The 27,281-nt window shown below is 34.3% G+C and overlaps 1 protein-coding gene across 7 annotated transcripts in view; it reads left to right on the plus strand.

The window, feature by feature from the left end:
• The window catches only part of KIDINS220 (kinase D interacting substrate 220), a 148,569-nt gene extending 138,276 nt beyond the window's left edge, over positions 1 to 10,293 (plus strand). For 5 of the 7 annotated variants that reach the window (XM_003339645.4, XM_007476167.3, XM_007476168.3 and 2 more), the window contains 3 exons: positions 962 to 1,060; positions 1,723 to 1,950; positions 5,223 to 8,439. In XM_003339645.4, the coding sequence (XP_003339693.1) occupies positions 962 to 1,060; positions 1,723 to 1,950; positions 5,223 to 6,497 (1,602 nt within the window). In that variant the 3' untranslated portion in view covers positions 6,498 to 8,439. Of the gene's footprint in view, positions 1 to 961; positions 1,061 to 1,722; positions 1,951 to 5,222; positions 8,440 to 10,235 lie in introns of those variants that run through there. The other 2 variants (XM_056813332.1, XM_056813333.1) reach the window with 1 other exon arrangement.
• The last annotated feature ends 16,988 nt before the right edge of the window (positions 10,294 to 27,281 follow it).

Genomic DNA, 27,281 nt, shown 5'->3' on the forward strand with positions numbered 1-27,281 from the left:
ACACATAAGAAAGATTTTAGCTACAAGTCAAATGAAAAGGTACTGTGGTCCTTAGGATAGAATGACCAAAATGGAGATAATGCATTTTCTTTAATGTCATTTCACTGGATACATCTTTATGTGTTCCTTATGTTGAACAGCACCAAAGACTTTAATGGCTAGGGCTACTGAGGAGTCAGGGTCTATAGCAGAGCTATAGAGGCAGTGGTTAAGTAGGTGTGAGAATTTTGATTTGCCTGGCACATCCTTCCTCTTTTCTCCTTCAGAGTTCTTTGTACCTCAGATAGATAGGCTGGTTTTCCTACATTGCTGGTGGAAGTTGTGGGGCTGGGTAACTCCTTTCCTTCAGATTTACTTCCCTGAATAATGAATTCAGGAACTGAGTTGGGAACAGGGATGATGATCTTGGGGGTACAATTATGCTCACGGTGCTTGAACACAGGGTCCTGGGCTATCTCCCTCAGGATCTGAGGGGAGTTGATGGTTGAGCACATATTACAACCAGCTGAGTGGGAGCCTAATGAGAAGATTAAAATCCAAGAATGTGTTTTTTGGGTGACTACTACTCATGAAATTTTTGCCAAGTACTGTGATTTACTTTGGAAGAGAGTTTCCACACTGATGAAGTTAGATTTTTGAAGGAGTGAAGAGCATGATTAATTTACAAAATAAGAAGTAAACATTAAGGAGTTAGAGACTGTAAAACATCTAGTGAGTGAGGTGGTGCTTAAACTAGCCTAATAAACCACTAATATGTTAGTAAGAATTTAAATAGTAAGAGATGAATGAGACTTTTTGCTTAATAAAGTGCTTTGAAATTGTTGAAATGATATCCTGATAATAAATAATATTACAACCTTTTCTAGTCTGTAATAATTATCATTAAAATGAACTAAATATTCAATTCATGTTGCTTTTATCAATATATAAAACATATATATTAAATTTTTAATTTAATCAGGCAAATATTAATGGCCGTGTACTGGCTCAGTGTAGCATTGATGAGCTAAAGAAAGAAATGAACATGAATTTTGGAGACTGGCATCTTTTCAGAAGTATGGTAAGATTAAATAATTTTTATTCACTTCTTTGTCAGAATCAACCAACAAGCACTTATTTAGTGCCTCCTCTACATCTGGTATTGTGCTTAGTGCTGGGGGAACAAAGACAAAAATAAAAAAAGCAGCTATTCTCAAGGAACTTAATTTCTAACCTGGAATATGTACATAGATAAGTGTATAAAGAACAAGTTAAAATGAATAGAAATTGAAATAGTAAATGTTATTTATCTATTAAAATATAATCCAAGGATTTATTTGTTCCTCCTAATTGAAGAACATATATAACATTTGTGCTTTTATATATTGATGTTTGACAAACCATACCTAAATGTAATTTATCCAGAAGTTTTGTTATAACACACTTACTGGTTTTCCTGGCTTGTATTAAAAAGTATCACTCTTTTTTCCTTCATCTCAATTGTATTTCAGAGTAATGCTGATAGTATAATGGGCAAATTATAAGACAGTGTTTCTCTTAATTTAAAAGATTCAGTATCTATTCTTTTTACTTAACAAAAGTTTTTATAGGTAGCCATATATACTGTTTGAAATTCATTTAAAAGAAAGTGTATTTTCAAATTTTTTGCTTTCTGATACAATTTGGAATTTTAAGGGTTTTCTAGTAGTGCCAGTAATACTGTTTTTTTCTTGTTTTGTTAAGGTACTTGATATGAGAAATGTAGAAACTCAAGCAACTACCGAGGATTTACCTGAGCATTCTGAAATCTCAGTTTCTAATGGAGAATCTCTTTGTCACCCTTTACATAACGAATTGCCTCATACAGAGCTTTCTAATCAGGCTCCTTATACATTGAACTTTAGTTTTGAAGAACTGAACACTATTAGTCTTGAAGAAGCTCCTCCACGCCACAGTAATTTAAGTTGGCAGGTACTTATCAAAATTACCTTTAGTGTCTGAAGTAAAAGGAAAATGCATTATTTTTATGGTAAAATATTGGTCACTCTCCTTTCCATTTAATATTCTCAAATTAGATTAAGTCATAAATGGTTAAAACAAGTTTATCACAGAACTGTATATACACAAAATGGTAAACAAATTTCATAATCACACATTTGCATCTGATGTTAAATATAACTGGAAAACAATTATAGATATTTTAGAATGCAGACTCTTTCCCTGAATGTTCTGCAGAAGGGGAAAGAAGACAGGTGAAGAGCAGGAAAAGGAAGAGGAAGTGAGGAACAAAAAAGGAGGAATGAGGGAAAGAAGAGCCAGAGAAGGAATACATGAGCAGGATTCAGGAAATGAAGGGGAGAAAAGGAAAAACACATAAGGATAAATGTGAGAGAATGAAAAATAGAAAGCAGCTATGAGGAAAGTCAATCCAGAGGAAAAATAATATTCAGGAGAAGCAATAATGCATGGTAGGTCTACTATCATAAGGATCATTTTTCTTGAATGAATGGGAAATGTTTTATTCATTTTTCTTGTTTGTGTTTCCTTTATTTTTTCCATTTTTATCTCCCATTGTTCCTCTTTTATTTTGTCACTCTTTCGTTAAAAATTGGAGTCTAGCCTTCAATGCCTGTCTACTTGAGGCTAAAATGAGGATGCTCTTTTTTTTTGAAGTCGGACAGTAGAGTTTTAAAAAAAGATTCTGTTGTGTGACCCTGAGCAAGTCACTTAACTCCAATTGCCTAGCCCTTGCTGCTCTTCTTTCTTAGAACTGATAACTAAGATAGAAGGAAAAGGTTTAAAAATATATATTCTTTTACTTGAATTTTTAAGAGGACTAATTAAAGGTGAGAATAGGGCAATACTTTATTCTCTTTTCCTTGTTCCCTACCATCCCACCTCACCTGCTTCCCTTAGCATGATTAGCCTCTTTCTTTCCTTCTGGGTTGTCTTTAGTATCTTGAGAATGAATTCATCCATCCATATGCTATACTTCATGTTTCTTTCTGTGACCTTCTGACCTTTCTTTAAGTTGATAAGCAGCAGAATTCTTGTAATTACTATTGTATAATTGAAAATCTGTTACCCTAAAAAAGAACTACATTTCCCAGGAACCCACTGACTTACTGCTAATACATACTTCCTATAGATAGGGTATATTAGGCAGGGACATGGAAGGTCCCACCTCTTTACTTCTGGTCCAGAGTGTGGTGGTGGTAAGGCATGTATTTGAACTGGCTGATCAGCCATGGGCACGTGGTCTTTATTTTCAATCTTCTTTATTCCTTGATTTCTAATGATCATTAATAAATCTCTTAAAAATGTAATATTTTATTAGATATTTAATTTTTACACTATCACATTATAAATGAATATACAGAAGGAAACAGTACATTTTCCTTTCATTGGGGGCTCACTTTATTGCTTCCATATTTTTGATTTTTACCTTTTTTTCCCCTTCTACTTTTTCCTTACCCCTTTTCTTTGATTCTGTGTCTGTTTTCCTACTCTTTATTTTCCTTGTCACTTACTGGTTCCTTTGAAATTTCTTGAATTTCTTGAATTGAAATTCTAAGTTTTAAGCTGGACTACTCTTATGGAAGCATCCAGAGTGAAGAATTTTAATAGTCCTACAGTGGCATGGATCAGAATACAAGGGATATTGCTTTTAATTCTAGATACATTAGGAGACATATTAACAAACAATGGATTACCTAGAGAAAAGCTACCAAAATGGTGAGGGCCCATAATATAGTCATGTTATGCGGGAAATAGTTGAAGAAATTAGAGAAATTTATTCTGAAGCAGAGAAGACTATGGGGAATGATGGGATTGCTGTATTTAAAAAAATTTGAAAGACTTTTTAATACAGTAAGTATTAATACAGTATTCTATTTTACTGTAGAGATAAGGACTACAAATAGACCGTCCTGGAAGTCAGATTTTGGCTCACTATAAGAACTTGCTCTCACTTGAAGGTGTTCAAAAATAGGATAAAACAGCTTGATGAATTAGTGATTTCACAGTCACTGGAGGTGTTCAAAAAGAGAATACTACTTTAAGAAGCATTAAGAAGGATTTTTTTTTTCTTTTTCAAATTATATGTTTAAAAGAATTTATTCACAGGGAAGTTTTTTTTTTTCATCATGACACTACTAGCTCTCTCCAGCTTTTAGAGTCTCTGATTCCAACTTGATATGGAAACCTGTTCTCTTTCATGTCTCATTCATCTTTATTTTTTAATGCAACTCCTAGCCTTAACTCATTTCTTTTATTCTTTTGTATCTTTTATTCTCTTTATTTTTCCTTGTACCTTATTAAGTGCAGTTACACACAAGTAATATTGATTATTTTTGTGTTTGACATGGTGTTTGACAGCCCATATGTTAAGAACCTGTTACATATTTGATTGAGGAGACCATGGTGTGTAATTTTCCTCCACTGACACATATCTTAATCCATCTATAACTTATGGTCTTAGAGATTTATCTGAAGTTCAAAGTGTCAATACATAGAAGTACAATTTCATTTTTTTCATTTTTTTTTTGTTTAAGAAAATTCATCTCCCCCACCCCTTAAAAAAAGAAAAAGATAACTTTTGTAATAAATATGTATAGTCAAGCAAAACATATTCCCATATCTAGAACATTCCCACATATCCAAATGAACACATTCCTTGGTGCATAATCTAAGGTTACCACCTCTCTATTTGGGAGTATTATATATAGTTCATTAGGAGTCCTTTGGAATCCTAATTGGTTATTACATTGATAAGAATTCCTAAATCTTTCAAAGTATGTTAGACAAGTAACTTCTAAAATTTTATTGAAAACTCTGACGTTTGTCAAGTTTTGTCTTCTATTTATGACTTCTTTCCCTTTCTCCATAACCTTATTTTATCATTCTTACTAACTTTTAACCAAAGTGACAGTTTGTAGATATTAAAAAGAAAGTGCCAAGATCATTTGCTGATACAAGTGCTAATTATTATATTTTTAAAAAGATAACTCTAAATTAATTTGCTAAAATTATATAAAATAAATTTGTAAAAGTATTATAAATTATTGAAACATTTTAAAAACTGCTTGGGCTATAGAATTTAAGTGGAATGATTTTTTCATAATATGTTGATAATTTTTAAATGATTTTTGAGAATTTCAGGATTTCAAAGTTCCTGGTGTTTGTTAGGCTTCTTTATTGCTTAGTCGAATTCTTAAAGTATTTTCTTTTTTCTGTCTTCACAGTCACAAACTCGCAGAACCCCAAGTCTTTCAAGTCTCAATTCACAGGATTCCAGTATTGAAATCTCAAAACTTACTGATAAGGTTCAGGCAGAATATAGAGATGCCTATAGAGAATATATTGCTCAAATGTCTCAGCTAGAAGGGGGAGCAAGTTCTGCAACAGTTAGTGGCAGATCTTCTCCACACAGCACAGGGATGTACTATATGGGTCAGAGTTCATCAGGGGGCTCCATTCATTCCACTATAGAACAAGAAAAAGGAAAGGATAGTGAACTGAAACAAGATGATACAAGGAAGTCATTTTTAATCAAGAGGGGAGATGTTATAGATTACTCAGCTTCGGGTATTTCCACTAATGATGCATCTCCTTTGGATCCCATCACTGAAGAAGATGAAAAATCTGATCAGTCTGGAAGTAAGCTGCTTCCAGGAAAGAAATCCTCAGAAAGACCCAGCCTCTTCCAGACAGATTTGAAACTAAAAGGAAGTGGGCTGCGCTATCAAAAACTTCCAAGTGATGAAGATGAATCTGGGACAGAAGAATCAGATAATACTCCTCTTTTGAAGGAAGACAAAGATAAAAAAGTAGAAGGGAAAGGAGATAAAATACCCAAATCTCCAGAGCACAGCACAGAACCTATTAGAACCTTCATTAAAGCAAAAGAGTATTTATCAGATGCTCTTCTAGACAAAAAAGATTCCTCTGATTCAGGAGTAAGATCTAATGAAAGTTCTCCAAATCATTCCCTTCACAATGAAGTTGCTGATGATTCCCATCTTGAAAAGGCTAACCTCATAGAACTCGAAGATGACAGCCACAGTGGAAAACAGGGAATCCCACACAGCTTAAGTGGACTTCAAGATCCAGTTGTAGCACGTATGTCCATTTGCTCAGAAGACAAGAAGAGTCCTTCTGAATGCAGCTTGATAGCAAGTAGCCCTGAGGAAAATTGGCCAACTATGACTGGTCAAAAAGGATATAACTTGAATCGAACACCCAGTACTGTGACCCTAAATAACAACAGTGCTCCAGCTAATAGAGCTAACCAAAATTTTGATGAAATGGAAGGAATTAGAGATATTTCTCAAGTTATATTGCGCCCTGGTTCCAGTTCTAACTCAAGTGGAATACAGAATGAAAATCTAAAAAGCATGACCCATAAACGAAGCCAGCGGTCAAGTTATGCAAGACTTTCAAAAGATTCTTCAGAACTTCATACAGTGACCTCTTCTGACAGTGCAGGTTTTGGTGAAGAAAGAGAAAGCATTCTTTAAGAGAAATGAGAAAAAATAGCCCCATATTGAAATACCTCCATGTCAAGATTTTCTTAAAAGTTCATCAAACAAGAATTCAGTAGTTAATTTTCAAGAACTTTGAGGAGAGAAAAGATTTGCTTGACATAACAGAGGAAGAAATCATGCAACATTTTCCTCTAGTATAGAGCAGGGTTATCTTACAATTGAAAAAATAAAAAGCCTTTTTTATTATTAAAAGTTTTTGTGGTTACCTGACTACATATTTTAAGATGGAAATCTAAGGTTAAATCTAAGAGCAGTGAACCTTTTGTTAAATTTTAAAAACATTGTTTCCAAATGTAAAGAAAATAAGACTATTTATTTCTCTTTTGGACAATAATATTTGCTTGTTGAGAGACTGAAATAACCTATAAAATTGAATAATCCATAAATGCAATCAATCTTGCAAGCATTTATTAAACACCTTTATGTGTAAGGCCACATTCTTTGCCTTAAAGACTAAGAAGACAATACAGAAGAAAAATCCTTGCACTAAAGTACCTAATATTCCACTGAGAATCATTGTTGAGTCACTTTTCTACACAAAAGGCCAAGCACTCTGTATGGTTATATTTTGAAGCACTAAATAGATAATTTAGTAGGTCTCTTAAAAAACAAATGAAAAGTGTCCACTCAGAACTCTTTGATTTTGTTTTCCCTTTTCTCCATGCTTCTTTATTTAAATTCTTTATAATTCTGAAGACCTGTGAATAGTTATATTCATTAGGCAGAGTACTTTGATATTTACAAACATAAACTTAACAGTTTTATCATCTTATGGTTCAAGAGATAGGTTCATGAAAACTTGGCAATTATGGCATTTCATGAGTTAGAACCAGAAATGGTACATTTTCCCCTAATACACCTGTCTGTTCTGCTGTGTCAGTGTATTTAATTAATTATATGTCCACTTAGTAACTGAATTTTTAACAATTATGACTATTTCATCCAATAAGTATCATGTGCTTCCTGTAGACAAATCATTATACTAAAATCTAGCTGGGGAAATGTACATATAATAGGTATGCTAATATTTCTTGAATGATTAAATGAGCAAATTGATCTATTTATACATGAAACAGTAACAACATAATTCAAGATAGTGGCTCATTGGCAAAAAAAAGTTTCCATCATGGAAGAAAAATGTAACCATTTTATTTATTTCCAAAGTACTGCATTGCTTTTTCTTATTGGGGTTATTTGAGGAGGAAAATGTTATAGAATCTTTCATTTAACCCTCTTTTACAAAGCAGAAGAATTTTTATGCTCAAAATCAATGGGAATATAAACTAGATCCCATTTACAATACTATTCTCACATTTACTGGAATGTCTATATTAAATGAGTGGATTAGTAAGTAGGTCGCAATTACCTAGTGATCAACTGGTGTCTTTTGAAAATAACTTTTTACTTATGCAGCACATGCCCAAAAATCAAGGGAAGAAATACTGATGTGCTAAGTATAAGGATCATATGACTTTAGTTTAAGATTGTGATAAGTGTTTAATAGTTAATATATTTTCATTCATATAATCAATGAATAATTATCTGAATTGTAGTCTTTTAATGATGGCAATAAATCATTGTTTTCTTTTGGTACCCAGTAAAGAGTACATTATTGTTATTTGTATGTTATCTAATAATTCAGAAAGTAATTACTTTGTATGATCTTTCATCAGAAGAAGTGTTTATCCAGAAATAAAACAAAAGAACTAGGCTGGTTATTAGCTTTTAGAATTTAATAATCAAAACATTATTATGCTATGTAATTAAATTTAGGCCACTATTTCATTCTTTTTAGATGAGTAATTGTCATTAGTATCATTGTAACACATTCCTTACCCTCCAACTGAATTTGCATGGTTTTCAGAATTTGAATATGTGTGTGTAGATTTAGAAAACAATAAAAGATTGGCATGCCTTTTTGACTCAGGTGTATTTATTGTAATGATAATTCATACCCAGGGCTATTTGTATCTTTGCTTTTTTATGGCTTATTGATATACTTTACATGTTCCATTTGACATTAGTTTACTTGGCTAGAACTGTCACCAAAAATTAATTCCATGATTTAACAAATTATTTAGGTAAATGGCTTGTAACTATTCAACGACTGATCCTTCTAGTGCACTAAATGTTACACCAGTGAATTAAAAAATGTATTATGTGCCAAGCAACATCCAGTACAGCCCTATAGCTACAGACTCAGAAGTAGCTTACTTAACAATAGGACTCTAGGGAAAATAAGTCACAGTTCATTTCTGTGACTCACTCTGAAAAAGTATGCTTTCCAGTAAAAATGGAAAAATTATTTGTTACAAATAAATAGATTGTTCTGTTTATGAGCTCACTTTTCTCAGTGTAGGTATTAGCACTTTTCTCAAAAGTAATAACCTATTTAACTATTATGATTTAAAGGTTGATTTCTTCCTGCTTATTACTATGCTCAGATAAGTGATTAGAAAAGAATTCTGAATACTTTTACTTGAGCCACAAATAATTAAATAATTCTTGTGTCAGCTTAATCTCTAATAAGTTGCCTCTATCTTGGCCACATGGTAGTATTCACATTAATGTCTCATTACTTCTGGGAAAAAAAATGAAAAATTAAAAATGAAATAAAAAGAAGCAGCCCATATCAGATGACTCAGGTGATTATACAAAATATCACATCATGTAAAATTTTAAAAGTGTCATAACTACGTAATCACTTATTATCAGAAAATAAAAGACCAGATACTTTTATTTTCTCATCTTACTTTTGCATAATGGGTAAAATAATTTTCTCTGACTGACCAAATAGTTGTTTTTAGCAAGTATTCTACCAAAAATGTATGTGTAAGCATAGTATTAACTAATTATAAAAATAGCATTTTGCATGTTTTATTCCTACAATAGGATTGATTTGTAATTTGTCATTTATCTTATAAAAGCTAATTATGAGGAAATATTTTTGAATGGGGAGATTAATAGCTTTTTCTCCTCTCAGATTGAAGTATAACAACTTTAAGATGATATACAATATCTCGATTTATACCAGGGATTCTCAGCCTCTTCAGAAAAACTCTAAAATTAAGCGGCTTTGCAAAAATACTTGCTGGGTAAATTTGGTTCTTGTGAAAAGAAGTCCCCTAGTGGAATGGTCAGAGTTAAGAATATTACTCCTTTTACCTGTGTATAAATGGTATTGAGGCAATGTGGAAAAATTAGGAAAAGCAAGAGAACAATAAAAATTTAACATAAGATTAGATAATGGGAATTTCTATAACTAACTTTTAAATAAATTCAGAAGATGATTCGTTAGGTTCCTAAGCTTCTCCTTACTTTTGCCTTGCTGTTTTTTCTTTTTGTTTACTTATCTCCCAAAGAGTGTGCAAAGAGGAAAAGAAAAAGGAGATAAAATGTAAACCATTTTCGCAAGTTTCTTCTGAGAAATGTCCTGGCCTGGAAAAATCTAAAACCCTGGTTAAAATGAAACTTCTGGATTTCCCTGTTCTAATACTCCTATCTTCTACTGGCAGGGAAAATGCAGAATTGATCATAAGGATATAAAGTGAAATGTACAGACTTGCTTACATAGAGCAGTATGCCTATTCTGTAGATATAGTCATTTGAATGCTTATGATGGAAAAGGTTGAGAATCTCTGAGTAAAACCACCTAAGGAGTAGAGAGATCACCTTAATATCTTACATCATTTTAAACCCTTTCATGCCTAGGGAGAAAATGACAACCAAGGTAAAGGCATCTGAAAAGGAGAATTCTGTCTGAAATAAGGTATGTGGAAGTCCAACTACTGTATCCAAGTTTTCAAAGTCCTATGATTAAAAAAAAATAGAATAGATTTTAGGGGAGGGTTTGAAGACAGTTTGTTGTAATTGAGTTATCTATCCTGTAATTAATAAGGTAAATGTCAGTTTAACAGTCTGGCAGAGACAGATAAGAAATGTCCAGAATGAATTTCAGAAGTTGACTCTTCATCATAAAGTTGTGGAAGCCACTCAAGGTAGACTGCTAATGTAAAAAACGTGAAATACAAAGTTGGGTCAGTTACACTATGGGGAAAAATGATGATCAAGTACCAAGCTTTAAATAAGGAAATTTGAATGATATCTCAAAATACATGCTCAATTCATTACTGTATGTATAAAGCATTTTGAAGGAAAAAATTCCATTTCTTTTTTCTCCAATCTCTAGTCTAGGACAAATACATATATGCATGTGTTCTAGTCACCCAATGCCAACTGAGGACATCTGCAAGAATCTGGCTTCTTAGCTGATGGATAGCCTCTAGTTCAATATAAAATAATTTTTGTTAAAAATATACAAAAGGGAGGGAGCAGCTAGGTGGTTCAGTGTATTGGGAGCCAGACCTAGAGACGGGAGGCCCTAGGTTCAAATCTAGTCTTAGACATTTCTTAGCTGTGTGACTCTGGTCAAGTCACTTAACCCCTCTGCCTAGCCCTTATTTCTCTTCTGTATTGGGACCAATACCCAATATTGATTGTAAGGCAAAAGAAGGTTTTTCTTTAAAAATACATATATGTATATATATGTACGCATATGTATAGAAGATATAATTCTTGTCTTCTCAAAGAATTGGATAGAGGACACAATTTGGAACTGGAAAAAAAATTAAAAGAAACAACAAAAGTCTGATACTATGTGATGAAAAATCTGAGATTAGAACTCATACTTTAAAACTCTGTGAGGATTAACACTCTATGTTTGACCATAGTAGACTTATGCCATACTTTAGAATTTTATTATTGAATAAAGATGATTTACCACAAATGAAAAAATATAAGTAATATAGCTAAAGCTATATATATGTATTTACATATATATAATAAGGATATATATGTTAAAAATGCTGCTTAATGCATATAAAAGCCTCCATACTTCATTTAGGTTGGTGTCTGCTTGTATTAAGCTGGGGGCCATGCTATAGGAGCATATTATAGATGAAATTTTCTAAAGATCATTCTGGTACTTGAATTAAGTTTCTTGGATAATGTCTGAATTAGATTTGTTTTCTAATTGATTATGTGATATGACATAGTGAGGTTCCCTTGTACTATTTTGAGAGGAGAATAAATATAGAAATATTGGCAAGGGATAAATCAACCTACAGATTCCAGTTGTTACCAAAAAATTTGTTGAATTACTTAAAAATATAGTAATTTTCCTAATTCAGTCTGATTGGAAAGGTCAGCCTGAATTAGTAGTTAACAGTCTTGTGTAATGCTCAGATTATTTTTATTTTCAAATAATTTTATCCAACTTCTTACAAAATATTGACATAGTCCTGTTAGATCTGCTTAAGTTAATAGAAAAAAATAATTTGTAATTAGCATAATTTGCATGCAATATACAGAAGTCCTTAAAAAGTTTTTTTTTCTTTTTAAGCAGGTTAGACTTGTCCCTAGAAATCTCTTGATAGCACTAGAATTCTGTGATACTATCCCAGACAAATAATTATACCCTTTGGGTTACTGGAGCCTGAATTAATGTGATTTTACTGTAAACTAAATTAGGCTGTGTGCTTAATATTACATAAAATAAAGAGTGATAGAGAACAGTAAATAAGGATGAAGGATACTGAGTACCAGAGAGGTGGTAGTAATCATTTAGTAATTTTGTAATTTCTTTATACTTGACTCTTCTATTTGCTATCAAGGCAAAGTAGATTCTAATCCTTTTTTTACTGTCCTACCTACTGAGCAAAGCAATATTGTTTTCTCTCCCTATTGACAAATAACTTTTCCTAACAGTTGATTCTCCTCTCCAGAAATAAGTGAGAAAAGAAGAAACTGCCCTGCTTTTGGATAATTCTGCTATCAATGGATATGGGAAGACAAATCACATTTAACCTATTCTATTCTTTGTTCTTTGTAGCCATAGCATTTAAGTTAATAAAATTTTTTCTTAAACCCAAATGTTTTTAAGCAGAATAAAATCTTGAGAGCACAAATTTATGACAGCATTGTGCAATCTAAGCACAAACCAATATTTCATGTTCCTTTTCATATTTTCATGTCAAACTTTTAATAAGAAAAAATACATCTTTTTTCTTACCTTAATTTTCTGATTTTTGTTTATTGCAAAGTATTTTTCGCCCTGGAACCTTCAGACTGCACACCCAATTAAATTTTCTTTGCCCAAACTTTTAATGTGACATTATTATTATTGACTTATTTCCACTTTTTAGTCTAATGTTCTTTTAATCTTCTAAGTACATTATTTTTTTATACTTGGAAAGATCTTAAAGGAGGTATCTCTGATTAAACTACTGCTTTGCATAAATTTGAAAAGCAAACTAAATCTTTTAGAGAAGTCTTGGTGGGGAATGTGCCAGATGTCTCTAAATATTTGGAGGGCAATCATTTGTTGGAAAAAATTGAACCATATGAGTGAAGAGAATTAAGATAAATGGGTAAAAGTTTCAAAGAGGGAAATTTTGTTTTAACACAATTTTTAAAAAAGCAGCATACATGCTATAATGTTGGTCTTAGTGTTAGAAGGACCTTGGTTCAAATTCTTTCTCTGAAAAATACTAGCAGTATGACCACTGGAACATTATTTAACCTTTTAATTTCCTGGGCATGAGAATGCTATTACTGACAAATTGCTGAGTTCACTTGCAGAGGGCATTTCCATGCTGGGAATTCCTAATGCCAGTGCCCAGTGGTCAATCTCAGGCCAGAACCCAATTAGTAAGGGAGATCACTTTAATGGTTCTGTCTGACAGATTGATGAGGTAGAGATTATGATTCAAAGAGGACAACTAGAATGGAAAACATTCTCAGTCATGCTTTGTGATCATTTTAAGAAGCTAGGTCTATTTAGTAAAACTTAGAGGGGAAATACAAACCAGCTTTAAATACTGGAATGTCAGTGAGTGAGAAGATTTGTTCTTAACCATAGAGGGTAGAAGTGGGAGAAATTAGTCAAAATTTCTATTGACCTTTGCAAAGAGAAAAATTTGTTTGAGTAAGAAAAACAACAAAACAACAGAATGGAGTGGAACAGGCAAGTAACTAAACTTCTAAAAATGGAATGGACTGCCACTGGAGGTAGTGAATTCTTCTTAATTCCAGACTGAGACAAAGACTAGATAACCACTTGTCATACATATCCTAGAAGAGATTCTTGTTCAAATTGGAGCTAGAGTAAATGCTCTCTGAGTTTACCTTCCAACCATATGAATCTGAGAATGAAGTAGGCTTCTAACATGAGTCCCTCATTACTGAAAATGTTCAACCCCCTCAACTAAGTCTTTACCACAAAGCTTCCAAAAAATTATTAAACTAGCATAAATTATCTACCATTTTATTTTATGTAAGCCTTTTTTCTCCATTGGACTTTACCAAAACTTCATATAACATGATTGCTTTCTCCCCTAGAAAGATTTGGTCTACTTGTGATTAGTGTTTTTAAGTTTATTTAGAATTTAACATAGTTTTGAGCTTTTGGATGTCTACTCTTTTTGCTGTACCTACTACAGCTGATATCTTAAAAAAAAAAAAATAGAAGCTTTGTTGCTTATTCTATTCCACTCCTTGCAGGACAGTTTAGCTGAGATCCTCAGAAATTCCAGCTTCCAGCATACTCACCTCATTTCCTGTACAGTGGCAAAACCAAAAAAGACATGAGTGAGATGTCCAAATTCCCTCTTTGCCTGTGTGTGTGTGTGTGGGGGGGGGGGGGGGGACATGACCTAGTCACCTCCTCCACAACTTCTAGCCAACTATTGCTGCTTTCTTCACCCTTTTACTTTTGGAACTGTAAACCATGATCAAATCAAATTTGCCATTGATCCTAGGTTTGTGTCAGTTTCAAAGTTATTCTCCCTCGCTAACAAGCCCCTTATTGTATATTGTTCATGTAAGCATTTGAGGAAAGAGATTGTCTTTGCTTTTCTATTTGTGTCTCCAGAGCTTAGCAGAGTGCTTGGCACAGAGCAAGCATTTAGTGCTTTTTCTTTCATCACCTTTCTGTTTAAAAACAAAAAGTTAAGGTTTGCCTGGAATTTTAGTTTATAACCAATTTGTTGGCATCCATTCATTTTGAGGCTTCAAGTTCTTATGGTTTGTATTATCTAATACATGCCAATATACTGTTTTTTTCTCATTAAAATCATCATGTTGATTATTCAAATTCAGCTTTTTTTTGTTCTAAAACTTTTAATGTTTGACTTGTGTTTAACCTATTATTCTAGGTTCTATTGTGCCTCTATAAGTGATATTTGGTGTATTAGAGCATTATTTTGTAGGTGCTTCAATATTATACTTATTCTCATTTAAGTTAAGCCATTTTTCTCAATTGCTAAAATATCTTTGAATTCCAGGTGCTTTTCTTTTCCTACCAGTTCTGGGATTAGTAAATTATCTTGACAAAATCCTTTATATTCTTAAAAATTTTACATTTCAGAGGTAAAGTACTCTGGTTTTCCCAGTAGTTAATTTTGAAATAAAATCAATAGGATTATTATTACTTGGAAGTGAATGGCTTTTGTTTTTATTTATTCTGGATTTCTGTCATGCTCCCTATATTTTTATCATCCCATGCCATAACATTGCACAATATCAGAAAATTTAATTTTATGCTTATTATTTACTCTTATCAATGAACTCCCAAGCTCACTGCCTTTCCCTGCCTTAATGCTTTTTTACTTACCGAGTTACTTATTTCTTTCCACATCTGACCTTATCAATATTTTAATGTATTTTATTTTTTAATTATTTTTTTTAGTTAATGAAAATTTGCTTTCTATCCCCAACTCTTCTCCTACACCTCTCCCCCATCCCCCATGAAAGGTGTAAAAACCCTCTAAGAAAACTAAAATCTCATATTGACTACATTTTAAAAAGTGTCTGTCTACTCCTTGAGTTTATCACCTCTTCATCAGGTTGTGTGTAGCTTTTTTCAGCATGAGTCCTTTAAAATAGTGGTTGGTCATTGAATCTCTAAATATTTCAGTTATTTTTTTTTGTAATATTGTCATTGTAGGAGTGTTTTGCTTTCACTCTGCCCTTTATCAGTTAACATAGATTCAAGACTGAGAAGGCTATTTTAATTTTTCCCAGATTTTTCTGAAAACATCTCCTTTATTGCATCTCACAACAAAATAGTTTTCAGTCACATTCAAATACTGTACTTTGTTCAGCCATTCTGTAATTGACAGACATCCCTTCAGTTTCCAACTCTTATTATTATTGTAATAATTATTTTAACATTCATTTTTTAAAATTTGATTTCCACATTCTCTCTCCCACTCATTGAGAATATAAGCAACATAGTGCCCATTACACCCATTATACATGTAAAGTCATACAAAAACATTTCTGAATTAGCCATGATGCAAAAAAATAAAATAAAAATAAAGTGAAAAACAAAATACTTCAATCTTAATTCAGAATTCACTAGTTCTTTCTAGTGGTGGATAGCATTTTTCATCATGAATAAGTCCTTTGGAATTTTCTTGGATCAGAGTAGCTAAATCTTTCATAATTGATCATAGCTACAATGTTGCTGTCGTATAAAATGTCCTGTTTCTGCTTGCTTCACTGTGCTTCAGCTCATATAAATCTTTACAGGTTTTTCTTTTATTTTTTAAACTCTTTCCTTCCGTCTTAGAATCCTGACTGTGTTTTGGTTCTAAGGCAGAAGAATGGTAAGGGCTAGGCAATGGGGGTTAAGTGACTTGCCCAGGATCACACAAGCTAAGTAGTGTCAGAGGCCAGATTTGAACCTGAGACCTCCCATCTCTAGACCTGGCTCTCAATTCACTGCTTCTCTGCTTCAACCAGTTCAGATAAGAGGAAGGTTCAAATGTCTCTCGGATGCTCCGCTCACCATTTCTCTTTACTTTTATAGACTTCTACATGTACATGTACGCTCTGATTTTATGAGGTAATTTTTCCTACTTTTGTTTTCCCTCTTCCATTCTCCCTTTAAGATATCAAAACAAATTGGATAGTTAGGTGACTCAGTGCATTGAGAGTCAGGACTAGAGATAGGAGATCCTAACCCCATTGCCTTGTCCTTATCATTCTTGTGCCTTAGAACCAATATACAAAATTGATTCGAAGATAGAAGGAAGAGGTTTTAAAAAAAGATATCAAAACATAGAATCACTCCTGGGTCCTCTTTTTAATTAGTCTCCCCACCATGACCTCTAATGATAAGCTCAGATGGAATGCATGTACAATACCCCTGTATTAGTATATAAATTGTTCACTGATGTTTGCCTTTTTAAGATTTTCCTCTTGATTTCTGTGTTTGCACATTGTTCTGGGCTTTTCATCAGTAATGTTTAAAAGTCCTATATTTCTTAGAGCTCCATTTTCCCTTCCCTATCCCTGAAAATTTATAATACTCAGTTTTTCTGGGTAAGTTATTTTTGGCTGTATGTTAAGCCTATATATTTTGCCTTTTAGTATATTAATTCCAAGCTTTCTGCTCCTTCATAGCGGTGGCTGTTAAAACATGAATGATCATTACTGTGGCTCTTGGTATGCAAATTCTATCTGAGCATGAAGACTCTGGATTTTGGCCCTGATGTTCCTGGGAGTTATCATTTTGGGAATTCAGGAGAAACTAATCAGTTCTTTTTGTTTCTACTTTCCCCTCTCTTTATAAGATATCTAAGCAGTTTTATGATTTCTTGAAATATGTCTAGACTATATTTTTGGTCATGGCTTTCAGGTGTACCGTAATTATTAAATTATTTCTCCTTTGCCTCTCTTCCATGTTAATTGTTTTGTTATGAAACATTCTCTTTTATTATTTTTTTTAGATTTGAAAAAAACATTTAATTTAGAATATTTTTCCATCATTAAATGATTCATGCTCTTTCTTCCCTCCCACATCCCACCCATAGCCAACAAGCAGTTCCACATGTATCATTGATCAAGACCTATTTCCATATTATTAATATTTGCACTAGTGATCATTTAGAGTCTATGACCCCAATCATATTCCCATTGACCCATGTGATCAAGCAGTTGATTTTTCTTTTATTTTTTAAGACTTTTGACTCTGCTTTAATATTTCTTGTTATCTCATGAGTCCATTATCCAAATTTGTTGTACCTTTTCCCTAAGCCATTAATTACTTTCTAATTCTTTGAGACTCCATGTCTCATTTCTTCTATGTTTTTTTCTTCTAGAGTTTTCATTTCATTTATAAAAACGTTTTTAAAATTCTTGCTTAATGTTTTCCAAGTTAAATTTTTTTGAGTTGAATTTGTGCCCAACCTGTATTTTCCTTTGAGACTTTGTTTATAGAAGTTTGGGAGTTATTCTTTTCTTTCAGGTTTGTGTCTTGTGACCCTGTCACTATGATAGATTTTTACAATGGCATTTTTTATTTTTGTTTGCTCATTTTTCCAGCCTGCTTTCTGACTTTGGACTTTACTATTAGGGCCAGATTCTGTGTTCATCTGGAGGTAATGCTTGGGTCAAGTGTAGGTCCTTATGATCATACTGGTCCTTTCTTAGGGATATTTAGTGTTATTTTCCAAGGTCTTATAGACAACTCGGATTGGGGAGAAAAAAAATCTTTTAAAGCTTTCAGTGATCCCCAAATAGTATGATAACTGTCCTCTTGGTATGAGCTCTAAGATTCTGATCTGTTTGAATCTGAGCTGCACACCTGTGGGTTTGCCAATAGACTTGCTCAGCTTATCTACTTTTGGTCACCTGGAAAGCTCTGCTATTTCATAGTGACAGGACTACCAGGACCCTTTTGGTCTGAGATTCCTGTTCTCATTATTGTACTGAAGACTTCAAACTGACATGGATTCTAGAACTGAGCCCCTATTTTGCTCCTGAGATCAAAATCATGTACCTGTTGCTTCTGAACTTGCTCCCTGCTTAGTACACAGCCTACAGCCTTCTACTCTGTTATGCCTCTAGGTACAGGTCTCCTCATTTCATATTAGATCTATGACCTTGAACTAAGTAGACAGAGCTTGCACCTCTTCCTGTACCCTACTCAAGATCAAATTCTTTTGTGCTGAATCTAGGACCTATTCTTTCCATAGTATTTGGTTTCCCCTTGTCCTCAAATGTTCTGGTTATTCCTGACTAGGTGCCATTCCCAGGGTCTTCAGACTTATTCTCTTTTTTTGCTAATCCCAAAATGATTCATTGTGGGTTTTTTTTTTTTTATCTTTCCAATCAAGATTCAGTCTGGTGCATTTTTAACACCATGGAGAGGTATTGTCCTTGTTTATGTTTTTCATCATAACCTCACAAAGCAGGCTGGCAACAATCATTAAGCATTTGCCAGGCACTGTTAAGGATGCAAGCAAAAAATATTATATATATGGAAAAGAAAGAACCCTGACCCTTAAGCATACATTCTAACAGAGGAAGACAAAACATAAAAAGGAGCTAAAAAACAGGGGAGAGAAGAGAAGGTACTCAGGAACATGACCTCTATGAGAATGAAAAATGACTAGCCTGAGACCATCCTCAAAATACAGGCCCTTGCCTACACCAATGAGAGAAGGGGGAAAGGATGTTTTAGTGTAAGAAGGTCCAAGGTCTTAGTTTTAGGATCAGAAGGTAACAGTCTTGATGACAAGGTTGAGGAGCTCCAAGTTACAGCCAGAGGGGAATATGTAGGTAGGAACAAGAAGTAATCTTCATTTAAATTTTTAAAATTTAGCATGTTTGTGTTAATACTTAGTAAATATTATTAGACCAGAATGCTTTGTTGTGTTCATCATATCAATATGAGTATTTCCTCTAATAGCCCATCTATGCCTTTTCATGTCCTGCAAACCTTGCCCATCTCCTCCCATATATCCTTTACAGTGCCTATCCAGAGTTGTGAGAACCTTCATGAGTGAAAACCTTTTTTAAGTGCTTACTCTGAGCAGAGAAGTGTGCCATGTGATAAGAATTCATATTAAAAAAGCAAGAAAGGGTCTACACCCAAGGAAATAATAGGGAAAGAGTACATATTAGGAGGGTTTTAGCTACAAGCCAAATGGAAAGGGTTCCTTATGTTAGGGTGCAACAACAAAGCAGGTGATGCAACTTCCTTAATGACATTTCCTCTAATAAAATCTTGCTTGTTTCTGACACTGTACCATTCAGTAGTGCCAGGCTCTTGGGTGGTATGAACTCACAGTTGTTAGTAGTGCCACCTAGGAAACAGAAGCAATTACCATCTAGTGTGTATCCCCACAGAAGTTTACCTCCTTTTATGATGACTGAGGAGGCTGGGCTAGACTCAGGCCAGTGGTCTGGAGGCTACTGCTGCTCCCAGGGTTCTTGGGCTGTGTTCATCAGTATCTTGGGGCTTGTGACCAATCTGCTGCCTCCATTTCAGAGTACCTTGTTGCCTCAGCTAGGCTGCTTTACTTGTCCCATCAGTGGCAATTAATGGGAATGCCGGACTCTTTCCTGGCAGAGATTGCTTCCTCAATGAGGAAGATTAGAGACTAGTCCTTACAGAGGGTGTCAAGGATGGGCTGTGCTGCTATGCCCAGGGCCTTTGGACTGACTTGTTTGTCGGTAGCAATTAGGCAGAGGGGTCTGCTAATAGCAATGACAATGGTGGACCCCTTCTTCATAAGGAATGCTCCCCTCAGAGAAGTCTGCATCTAAATATATCTAAAAGTAGATGCAGTGGTCATGTCTCTTGATATTATGTGGACATAAATTATCAATTACCTTCAGTATCTTCATATGACTTTCACTTCCTTATTCAGCAGTTCATCCCCTGACAAAATCCCTTATGCTACTTGTCCTGTATGGTTGGGTTTTTTTGCTATTTTGCAGCCTGCTCATGCCCACCACATGACTCTCCATTGCCCTTTGGATGAACTGTCAGTTTTAATTCTTCAGACAGAATGGCATTTCATGACATGCAGCTGTGCACCATCACTGGAAGAATATTGATATTTAAAAGTTCGGCCTTTGTTTTGAAGGAAATGGGAGAGGAAGTAAACTCTAGTAACTCCCTGTTGTCTATAGTGTCAAATACAAAGTCCTCTGAGATTGAAAGCTCTTTGCAACATGGCTCCTTCCTTTCTTTCCAGTTTTTTCACTTTGCTCTCGCCCTCAGACCACAGTGACCAACTTGGCGCTCCATACCAGCACCCTCCGGTCTCCATCTCTTTTGTTCTCCTATGACTGGAATACCCTTCCTGCTCACTTCTGCCTTCTGGAATCATGGGCTACCTTCAGGACCAAGCTCAGGAGCCACCTTTTTTCATGAAGCCCTTTCAGGTCTCCCTAACTTCTAGCAGACCCTCCTAAAAGTCGTGTATTTTTTATTGATTTTATGTCTATTGGTAGGTGTACATGTTATTTCCCCCATTTGAAGGTAGTAAGAACTATCTTGTTATGTCTTTATCAGACAGAAGTGAAATAGAGGCAGCCAGGTGGTACAGGATATAGAGGTCTGGAAGACTCAAATTCCAGTGTGACCTCAGACCTTTACTAGCTGTGTGACCCTGAGCAAGTCCTTTAATTTTGGTTTATCTTCGTTTCCTCATCTGGAAAATGGGGATAGTAGCACCTAGTTTGAAGAGTTGTTGCAGGGATCAAACGAGATAACAATTATAAAGTTCTTAACAATACCTGGCACATGGTAAGCACTAGATAATGTTAGCCATTTTTAGCTGTAGTGGTATTATCATTGCTGATCCCAGTGCCTTGTAAATAACAAACATTGAAATTGTATAGCAAACATTGTAGATTGATTGACAGAGGCATTAAAAGGATTGCTACTTCTCACATGCAATCTTGAACATTAACCACTTCCTTGTCATTTCTAGTTCTGGTTCATTGTTAATCTGCAATGACTCTGCAAACCAGCTGTATAGGTTGTCTATATAATTATCACAAACCTACCAGCAGCAAACCTTGGAAAATTCACAAGTGCAACCAGCTTGAATAAGTTAAAATATAGTTGGGAAATGTAAAATACACAAAAATTCAGTATGATATAGAAAATATTAATTTGAGATTTTCTAAGTCAGTATGCTACTGATATTTCTGTTTGAGTTTGACACCACTGGAACTCTGGACAATAGATACTGCTGGTCTACCTGCATTTTCCTGAGTGTATTCTTGGGTCATACTCTTGAATGATTATGGATCTAATTTAGGAGACTGTGCAGTGTTACAGGGTTCATTCAGTCAGCACAATATTATTTGCAAGCATGAACGTTTGGGTAACATTTCTGGATAACCCATTTTTCATTTGGACTCTACATTCCTTCATAGGAGAGCTAACCATGTTTCTTGGCCTTATATCACCATCTTTTATACCTTGCTTGATATACTAATTAGAGAGTTGTTTTTATTTCTCATTTCATCTTTTAAAATACCATATATGTGGGGCAGCTGAGTGGCTCCATGGATTGAGAGCCAGGCCTAGAGATGGAAGGTCCTAGGTTCAATTTTGACTTCAGACACTTCCCAGCTATGTGACCCTGGGCAAGTCTCTTAACCCCCATTGCCTAACCCTTACTGCTCTTCTGCCTTAAATCAATACAGAGTATTGATTCCAAAATGGAAGGTAAGGGTTTTTTAAATAAATACATAAATAAAATACTATGTATGGTTTTTTTATCTGTTAAAGTTTTTAAAATTAATTTTATTTTTTAGATCTTCATTTTCTTCCTCTTATAACTTCCCTTTGTCCCATTGGAGAAAGCAAGAAAAACAAACCTCCTGTTACAAACACATATGGCCAAGTGAGACAAATTCTCACATTGGCCAGATTAAAAAAAAAAAAGTTTCATTATGTACTCTGAGACCATCACCTCTCCATTAGAAGGGGGACAGCATGATTCTTCTTGTGTCCTCTGCAATTGTGATTGGTCATTGTGTTGATTAGAGTTCCCAAGTCAGAAACTTCATATAATTTTGACATGTATAAGAAACACCTTTAAGTTGAGGTTTTATGCTAAAAATTACCACATACTTTTTAATAGAAAACATACAATAAAGTATAGTGAGATCTTAGATTCTTTATACCTTTTCAGTCACTTCTGTGACTATTAGAATATGGTATCTGTAAGTCTACTATTCCTTTTCTGTATTTTCATTAAATATTCTCTTAGTATGTATATAGAATATTCTCAAAGATTTTTAATTTTTAATGAATGGAAAAATAGATGTTGATATTTATGTTTTCTCAATTCCTCTTGCTTAGTAATAAATATATCATTCCTCTCTCCCACCACAAGCAGTTGTTATCCTCTGTTTCAGATATCCAGCAGATTGTTCCCTCAGTGGCCTCAAAATTATGTTGACTCCAGCATGAACTTCTTCCATAAATACTTGATCTAGTCCAGTTGCTCTTAGCATGTTTACTTTTTCCTAATATCCTTTCTACCTCTTCATTCAGCAATTGAGAGACTCTGATGTTAGAGTTCATTGTGGGAGCTCCCTTGTGATTGATAGCTAAAAATATTTGTTATAGAAATCTTAAGGTTTTTTTGGTTTTTACTTAAGTCTGTCTCTCACTAAGCTTTCAGTAACTTGTTTACCTTCTGTATACCCCCAACACACATGCAGTGATATGGTTTTTAGTCTTTAAATATTCTTAGGAAATGGTGATAATCTTGTATTAATGTCTGTTTTTTAATCAATGTACATCTTCCACTTTAAAAAAATCAGTACATAATGGAGATTTTCAGGGATAGTTCCTTTGCAAAAAAAAAAAAAAACAAGAAATAAACTATCTTTAATGACAGAAGAAAAAATATGTATGTTGGGCTGGGACCATTATCCATTTCATAATAAAGAACTTATCATCAAATCTCCAAAATTAAAAAAAAAACCAGAAAACAAACAGCTGTAAAAATATGTTTGCACATTAAAAAAAAATGTGGCCTAGCCACATCTCAGGTGGAATAATTCTACTTTATAGGCTATTGAACATCCCAGGATCTCAATTCCCTCATTTCAGAAATGAGGATTTTTAGAGAAAGGTATCATCCCCTCCTTCCTCAAGTTTCCTCTTCTAATAAAACTCCCGAATTTCTTCAGTCATTCTTCACATAATATGGTTTCCAGACTTTTCAGGACCCAGATAAACCTTTTTTAGATTTATTTCAGTTTCTCTGTGCCCCTCTAAAAATATGGCAGTTAGAAGTAAATACATTTCTCTTGATGTAGTCTGCCTAGAGATAAATGTTTTTATAGTATGAACTTTTGGAGTAGTCTTTCCATGGACTACTTTTTAGTACTTGGTCACCTCAAAGCCCTGAATCCCATTCATTTGGACTGTTAAACCAGGCAGTTCTCTTCCATTTTTTTTTCATTTTTAATTATCTTTATTTTCTAATGGATACCTTTTCTTTTTTTTCCACTTTAAACATTATTTTATTTGGTCATTTCCAAACATTATTCATTGGAAACAAAGATCATTTTCTTCCCCCCCCCCCCACCTCTCCCATAGCCGACGCACGATTCCACTGGGTATCACATGTGTTCTTGGTTTGAACCCATTTCCATGTTGTTGGTATTTGCATTAGAGTGTTCATTTAGAGTCTCTCCTCAGTCATACCCCTCCCCCCCCATCAAGCAGTTGCTTTTCCTCGGTGTTTTTACTCCCATAGTTTATCCACTGCTTGTGGATAGTGTTTTTTAGATCCTTGCAGATTGTTCAGGGACACTGCATTGACACTAATGGAGAAGTCCATTACCTTTGATTGTACCACAGTGTATCAGTCTCTGTGTATATAATGTTTTCCTGGTTCTGCTCCTTTCGCTCTGCATCACTTCTTGGAGGTTGTTCCAGTCTCCATGTAATTCCTCTACTTTATTATTCCTTTTAGCACAATAGTATTCCATCACCAACATATACCACAATTTGTTCAGCCATTCCCCAATTGAAGGGCATCCCCTCATTTTCCAATTTTTGGCCACCACAAAGAGCGCAGCTATGAATATTCTTGTACAAGTCTTTTTCCTTATTATCTCTTTGGGGTACAAACCCAGCAGTGCTATGGCTGGATCAAAGGGTAGATATTCTTTGGTCGCCCTTTGGGCATAGTTCCAAATTGCCCTCCAGAATGGTTGGATCAATTCACAACTCCACCAGCAATGAATTAATTTCCCTACTTTGCCACATCCCCTCCAGCATTCGTTACTTTCCATAGCTGTCATGTTAGCCAGTCTGCTAGGTGTGAGGTGATACCTCAGAGTTGTTTTGATTTGCATCTCTCTGATTATAAGAGATGTAGAGCACTTTTTCATGTGCTTATTAATAGTTTTGATTTCTTTGGCTGAGAACTACCTGCTCGTGTCCCTTGCCCATTTATCAATTGGAGAATGGCTTGATTTTTTTTGTACAATTGATTTAGCTCTTTGTAAATTTGAGTAATTAGACCTTTGTCAGAGGTTTTTATGAAGATTGTTTCCCAATTTGTTGCTTCCCTTCTGATTTTAGTTACATTGATTTTGTTTGTACAAAAACTTTTTAATTTGATGTATTCCAGATTATTGATTTTACATTTTGTGACTCTAAGTCTTGCTTGGTTTTAAAGTCTTTCCCTTCCAAAAGGTCTGACATGTATACTATTCTGTGTTCGCCTAATTTTCTTATAGTTTCCTTCTTTATGTTCAAGTCATTCGCCCATTCTGAGATTATCTTGGTGTAGGGTGTGAGGTGTTGTCTGAACCTGATCTTTCCCACACTGTCCTCCAATTTTCCCAGCAGTTTTTATGAAAGAGTGGATTTTTGTCCCAAAAGCTGGGATCTTTGGGTTTATCGTATACTGTCTTGCTGAGGTCGCTTGCCCCAAGTCTATTCCTTTCTGTCTTTTAGCCAGTACCAAATTGTTTTGATGACCGCTCCTTTATAATATAGTCTGAGATCTGGGACTGCAAGGCCCCATTCCTTTGTATTTTTTTTTTCATTATTTCCCTGGATATCCGTGATCTTTTGTTCTTCCAAATGAACTTTGTTATGGTTTTTTCTAAATCAGTAAAAAAATTTTTTGGAAGTTCCATGGGTATGACACTAAATAGATAGATGAGTTTGGGTAGGATGGTCATTTTTATTATACTGGCTCGTCCTACCCATGAGCAGTTAATGTTTTTCCAATTCTTCAAGTCTAGTTTTAGTTGTGTGGAGACTGTTTTGTAGTTGTGTTCATAAAGTTCCTATGTTTGTCTTGGGAGATAGATTCCTAAGTATTTTATTTTGTCTAAGGTAATTTTGAATGGGATTTCTCTTTCTAGTTCTTGCTGCTGAGCTGTGTTGGAATTATTTAGAAATGCTGATGACTTATGTGGGTTTGTTTTGTATCCTGCAACTTTGCTAAAGTTGTTATTTATTTCGATTAGCTTTTTGGTTGAATCTCTAGGATTCTTTAAGTAGACCATCATGTCATCCGCAAAGAGTGATAACTTGGTCTCCTCCTTGCCTATTTTAATGCCTTCAATTTCTTTTTCTTCTCTAATTGCTACGCCTAGTGTTTCTAGTACAATATCATATAATAAAGATGATAATGGGCATCCTTGTTTCACTCCTGATCTTAATGGGAATGCATCTAGTTTATTCCCATTGCAGATGATATTAGTTGATGGTTTTAGATATATACTGTTTATTATTTTTAGGAACGACCCTTCTATTCCTATGCTTTCTAGTGTTTTTAATAGGAATGGGTGTTGTATTTTATCAAAGGCTTTTTCTGCATCTGTTGAAATAATCATGTGATTTTTGTTGGTTTGCTTGTTGATGTGGTCAATTATGTGGATGGTTTTCCTAATATTGAACCAGCCCTGTATCCCTGGTATAAATCCTACTTGATCATGGTGAATGACTCTTCTGATCACTTGCTGGAGTCTTTTTGCTAGTATTCTATTTAAGATTTTTGCACCTATATTCATTAGGGAGATTGGTCTATAATTTTCTTTCTCTGTTTTTGGCCTGCCTGGCTTTGGAATTAGTACCATGTTTGTGTCATAAAAGGAATTTGGTAGAACTCCCTCTTTGCTTATTATGTCAAATAGTTTGTATAGTATTGGGGTGAGTTGTTCTTTGAATGTTTGATAGAATTCACTGGTGAATCCATCAGGCCCTGGGGATTTTTTCTTAGGAAGTTCTTTGATGGCCTGTTGGATTTCTTTTTCTGATATGGCATTATTTAAGAAATCTATTTCTTCTTCTGTTAGTCTAGGCAATTTATATTTTTGTAAATATTCATCCATATCACCTAGGTTGGTATATTTATTGCCATATAGTTGGGCAAAGTAGTTTTTAATGATTGCCTTAATTTCCTCTTCATTGGAGGTGAGGTCCTCCTTTTCATCCTTGATGCTGTTAATTTGCCTTTTTTCTTTCCTTTTTTAAATTAGATTGACCAGTACTTTTGTCTATTTTGTCTGTTTTTTTCAAAGTACCAGCTTCTCGTCTTGTTTATTAACTCAATAGTTCTATCACTTTCGATTTTATTAATTTCTCCCTTAATTTTTAGGATCTCTAGTTTGGTTTTCTTCTGGGGGTTTTTAATTTGTTCATTTCCAATTCATTGATCTCTGCCCTCCCTAATTTGTTAATATATGCACTCATGGATATGAATTTTCCTCTAAGTACTGCTTTGGCTGCATCCCATAAGGTTTGAAAGGATATCTCATCAGTGTCATTTTCCTCAATGAAATTATTAATTGTTTCTATGATTTCTTCTCTAACTAACCGATTTTGGAGTATCATATTATTTAATTTCCAATTAATTTTTGATTTGGCTCTCCATGTATCCTTTCCGATCAATATTTTTATTG

Source organism: Monodelphis domestica, chromosome 1 (genome assembly GCF_027887165.1).
Source record: "Monodelphis domestica isolate mMonDom1 chromosome 1, mMonDom1.pri, whole genome shotgun sequence".
NCBI classification, from domain to species: domain Eukaryota; kingdom Metazoa; phylum Chordata; class Mammalia; order Didelphimorphia; family Didelphidae; genus Monodelphis; species Monodelphis domestica.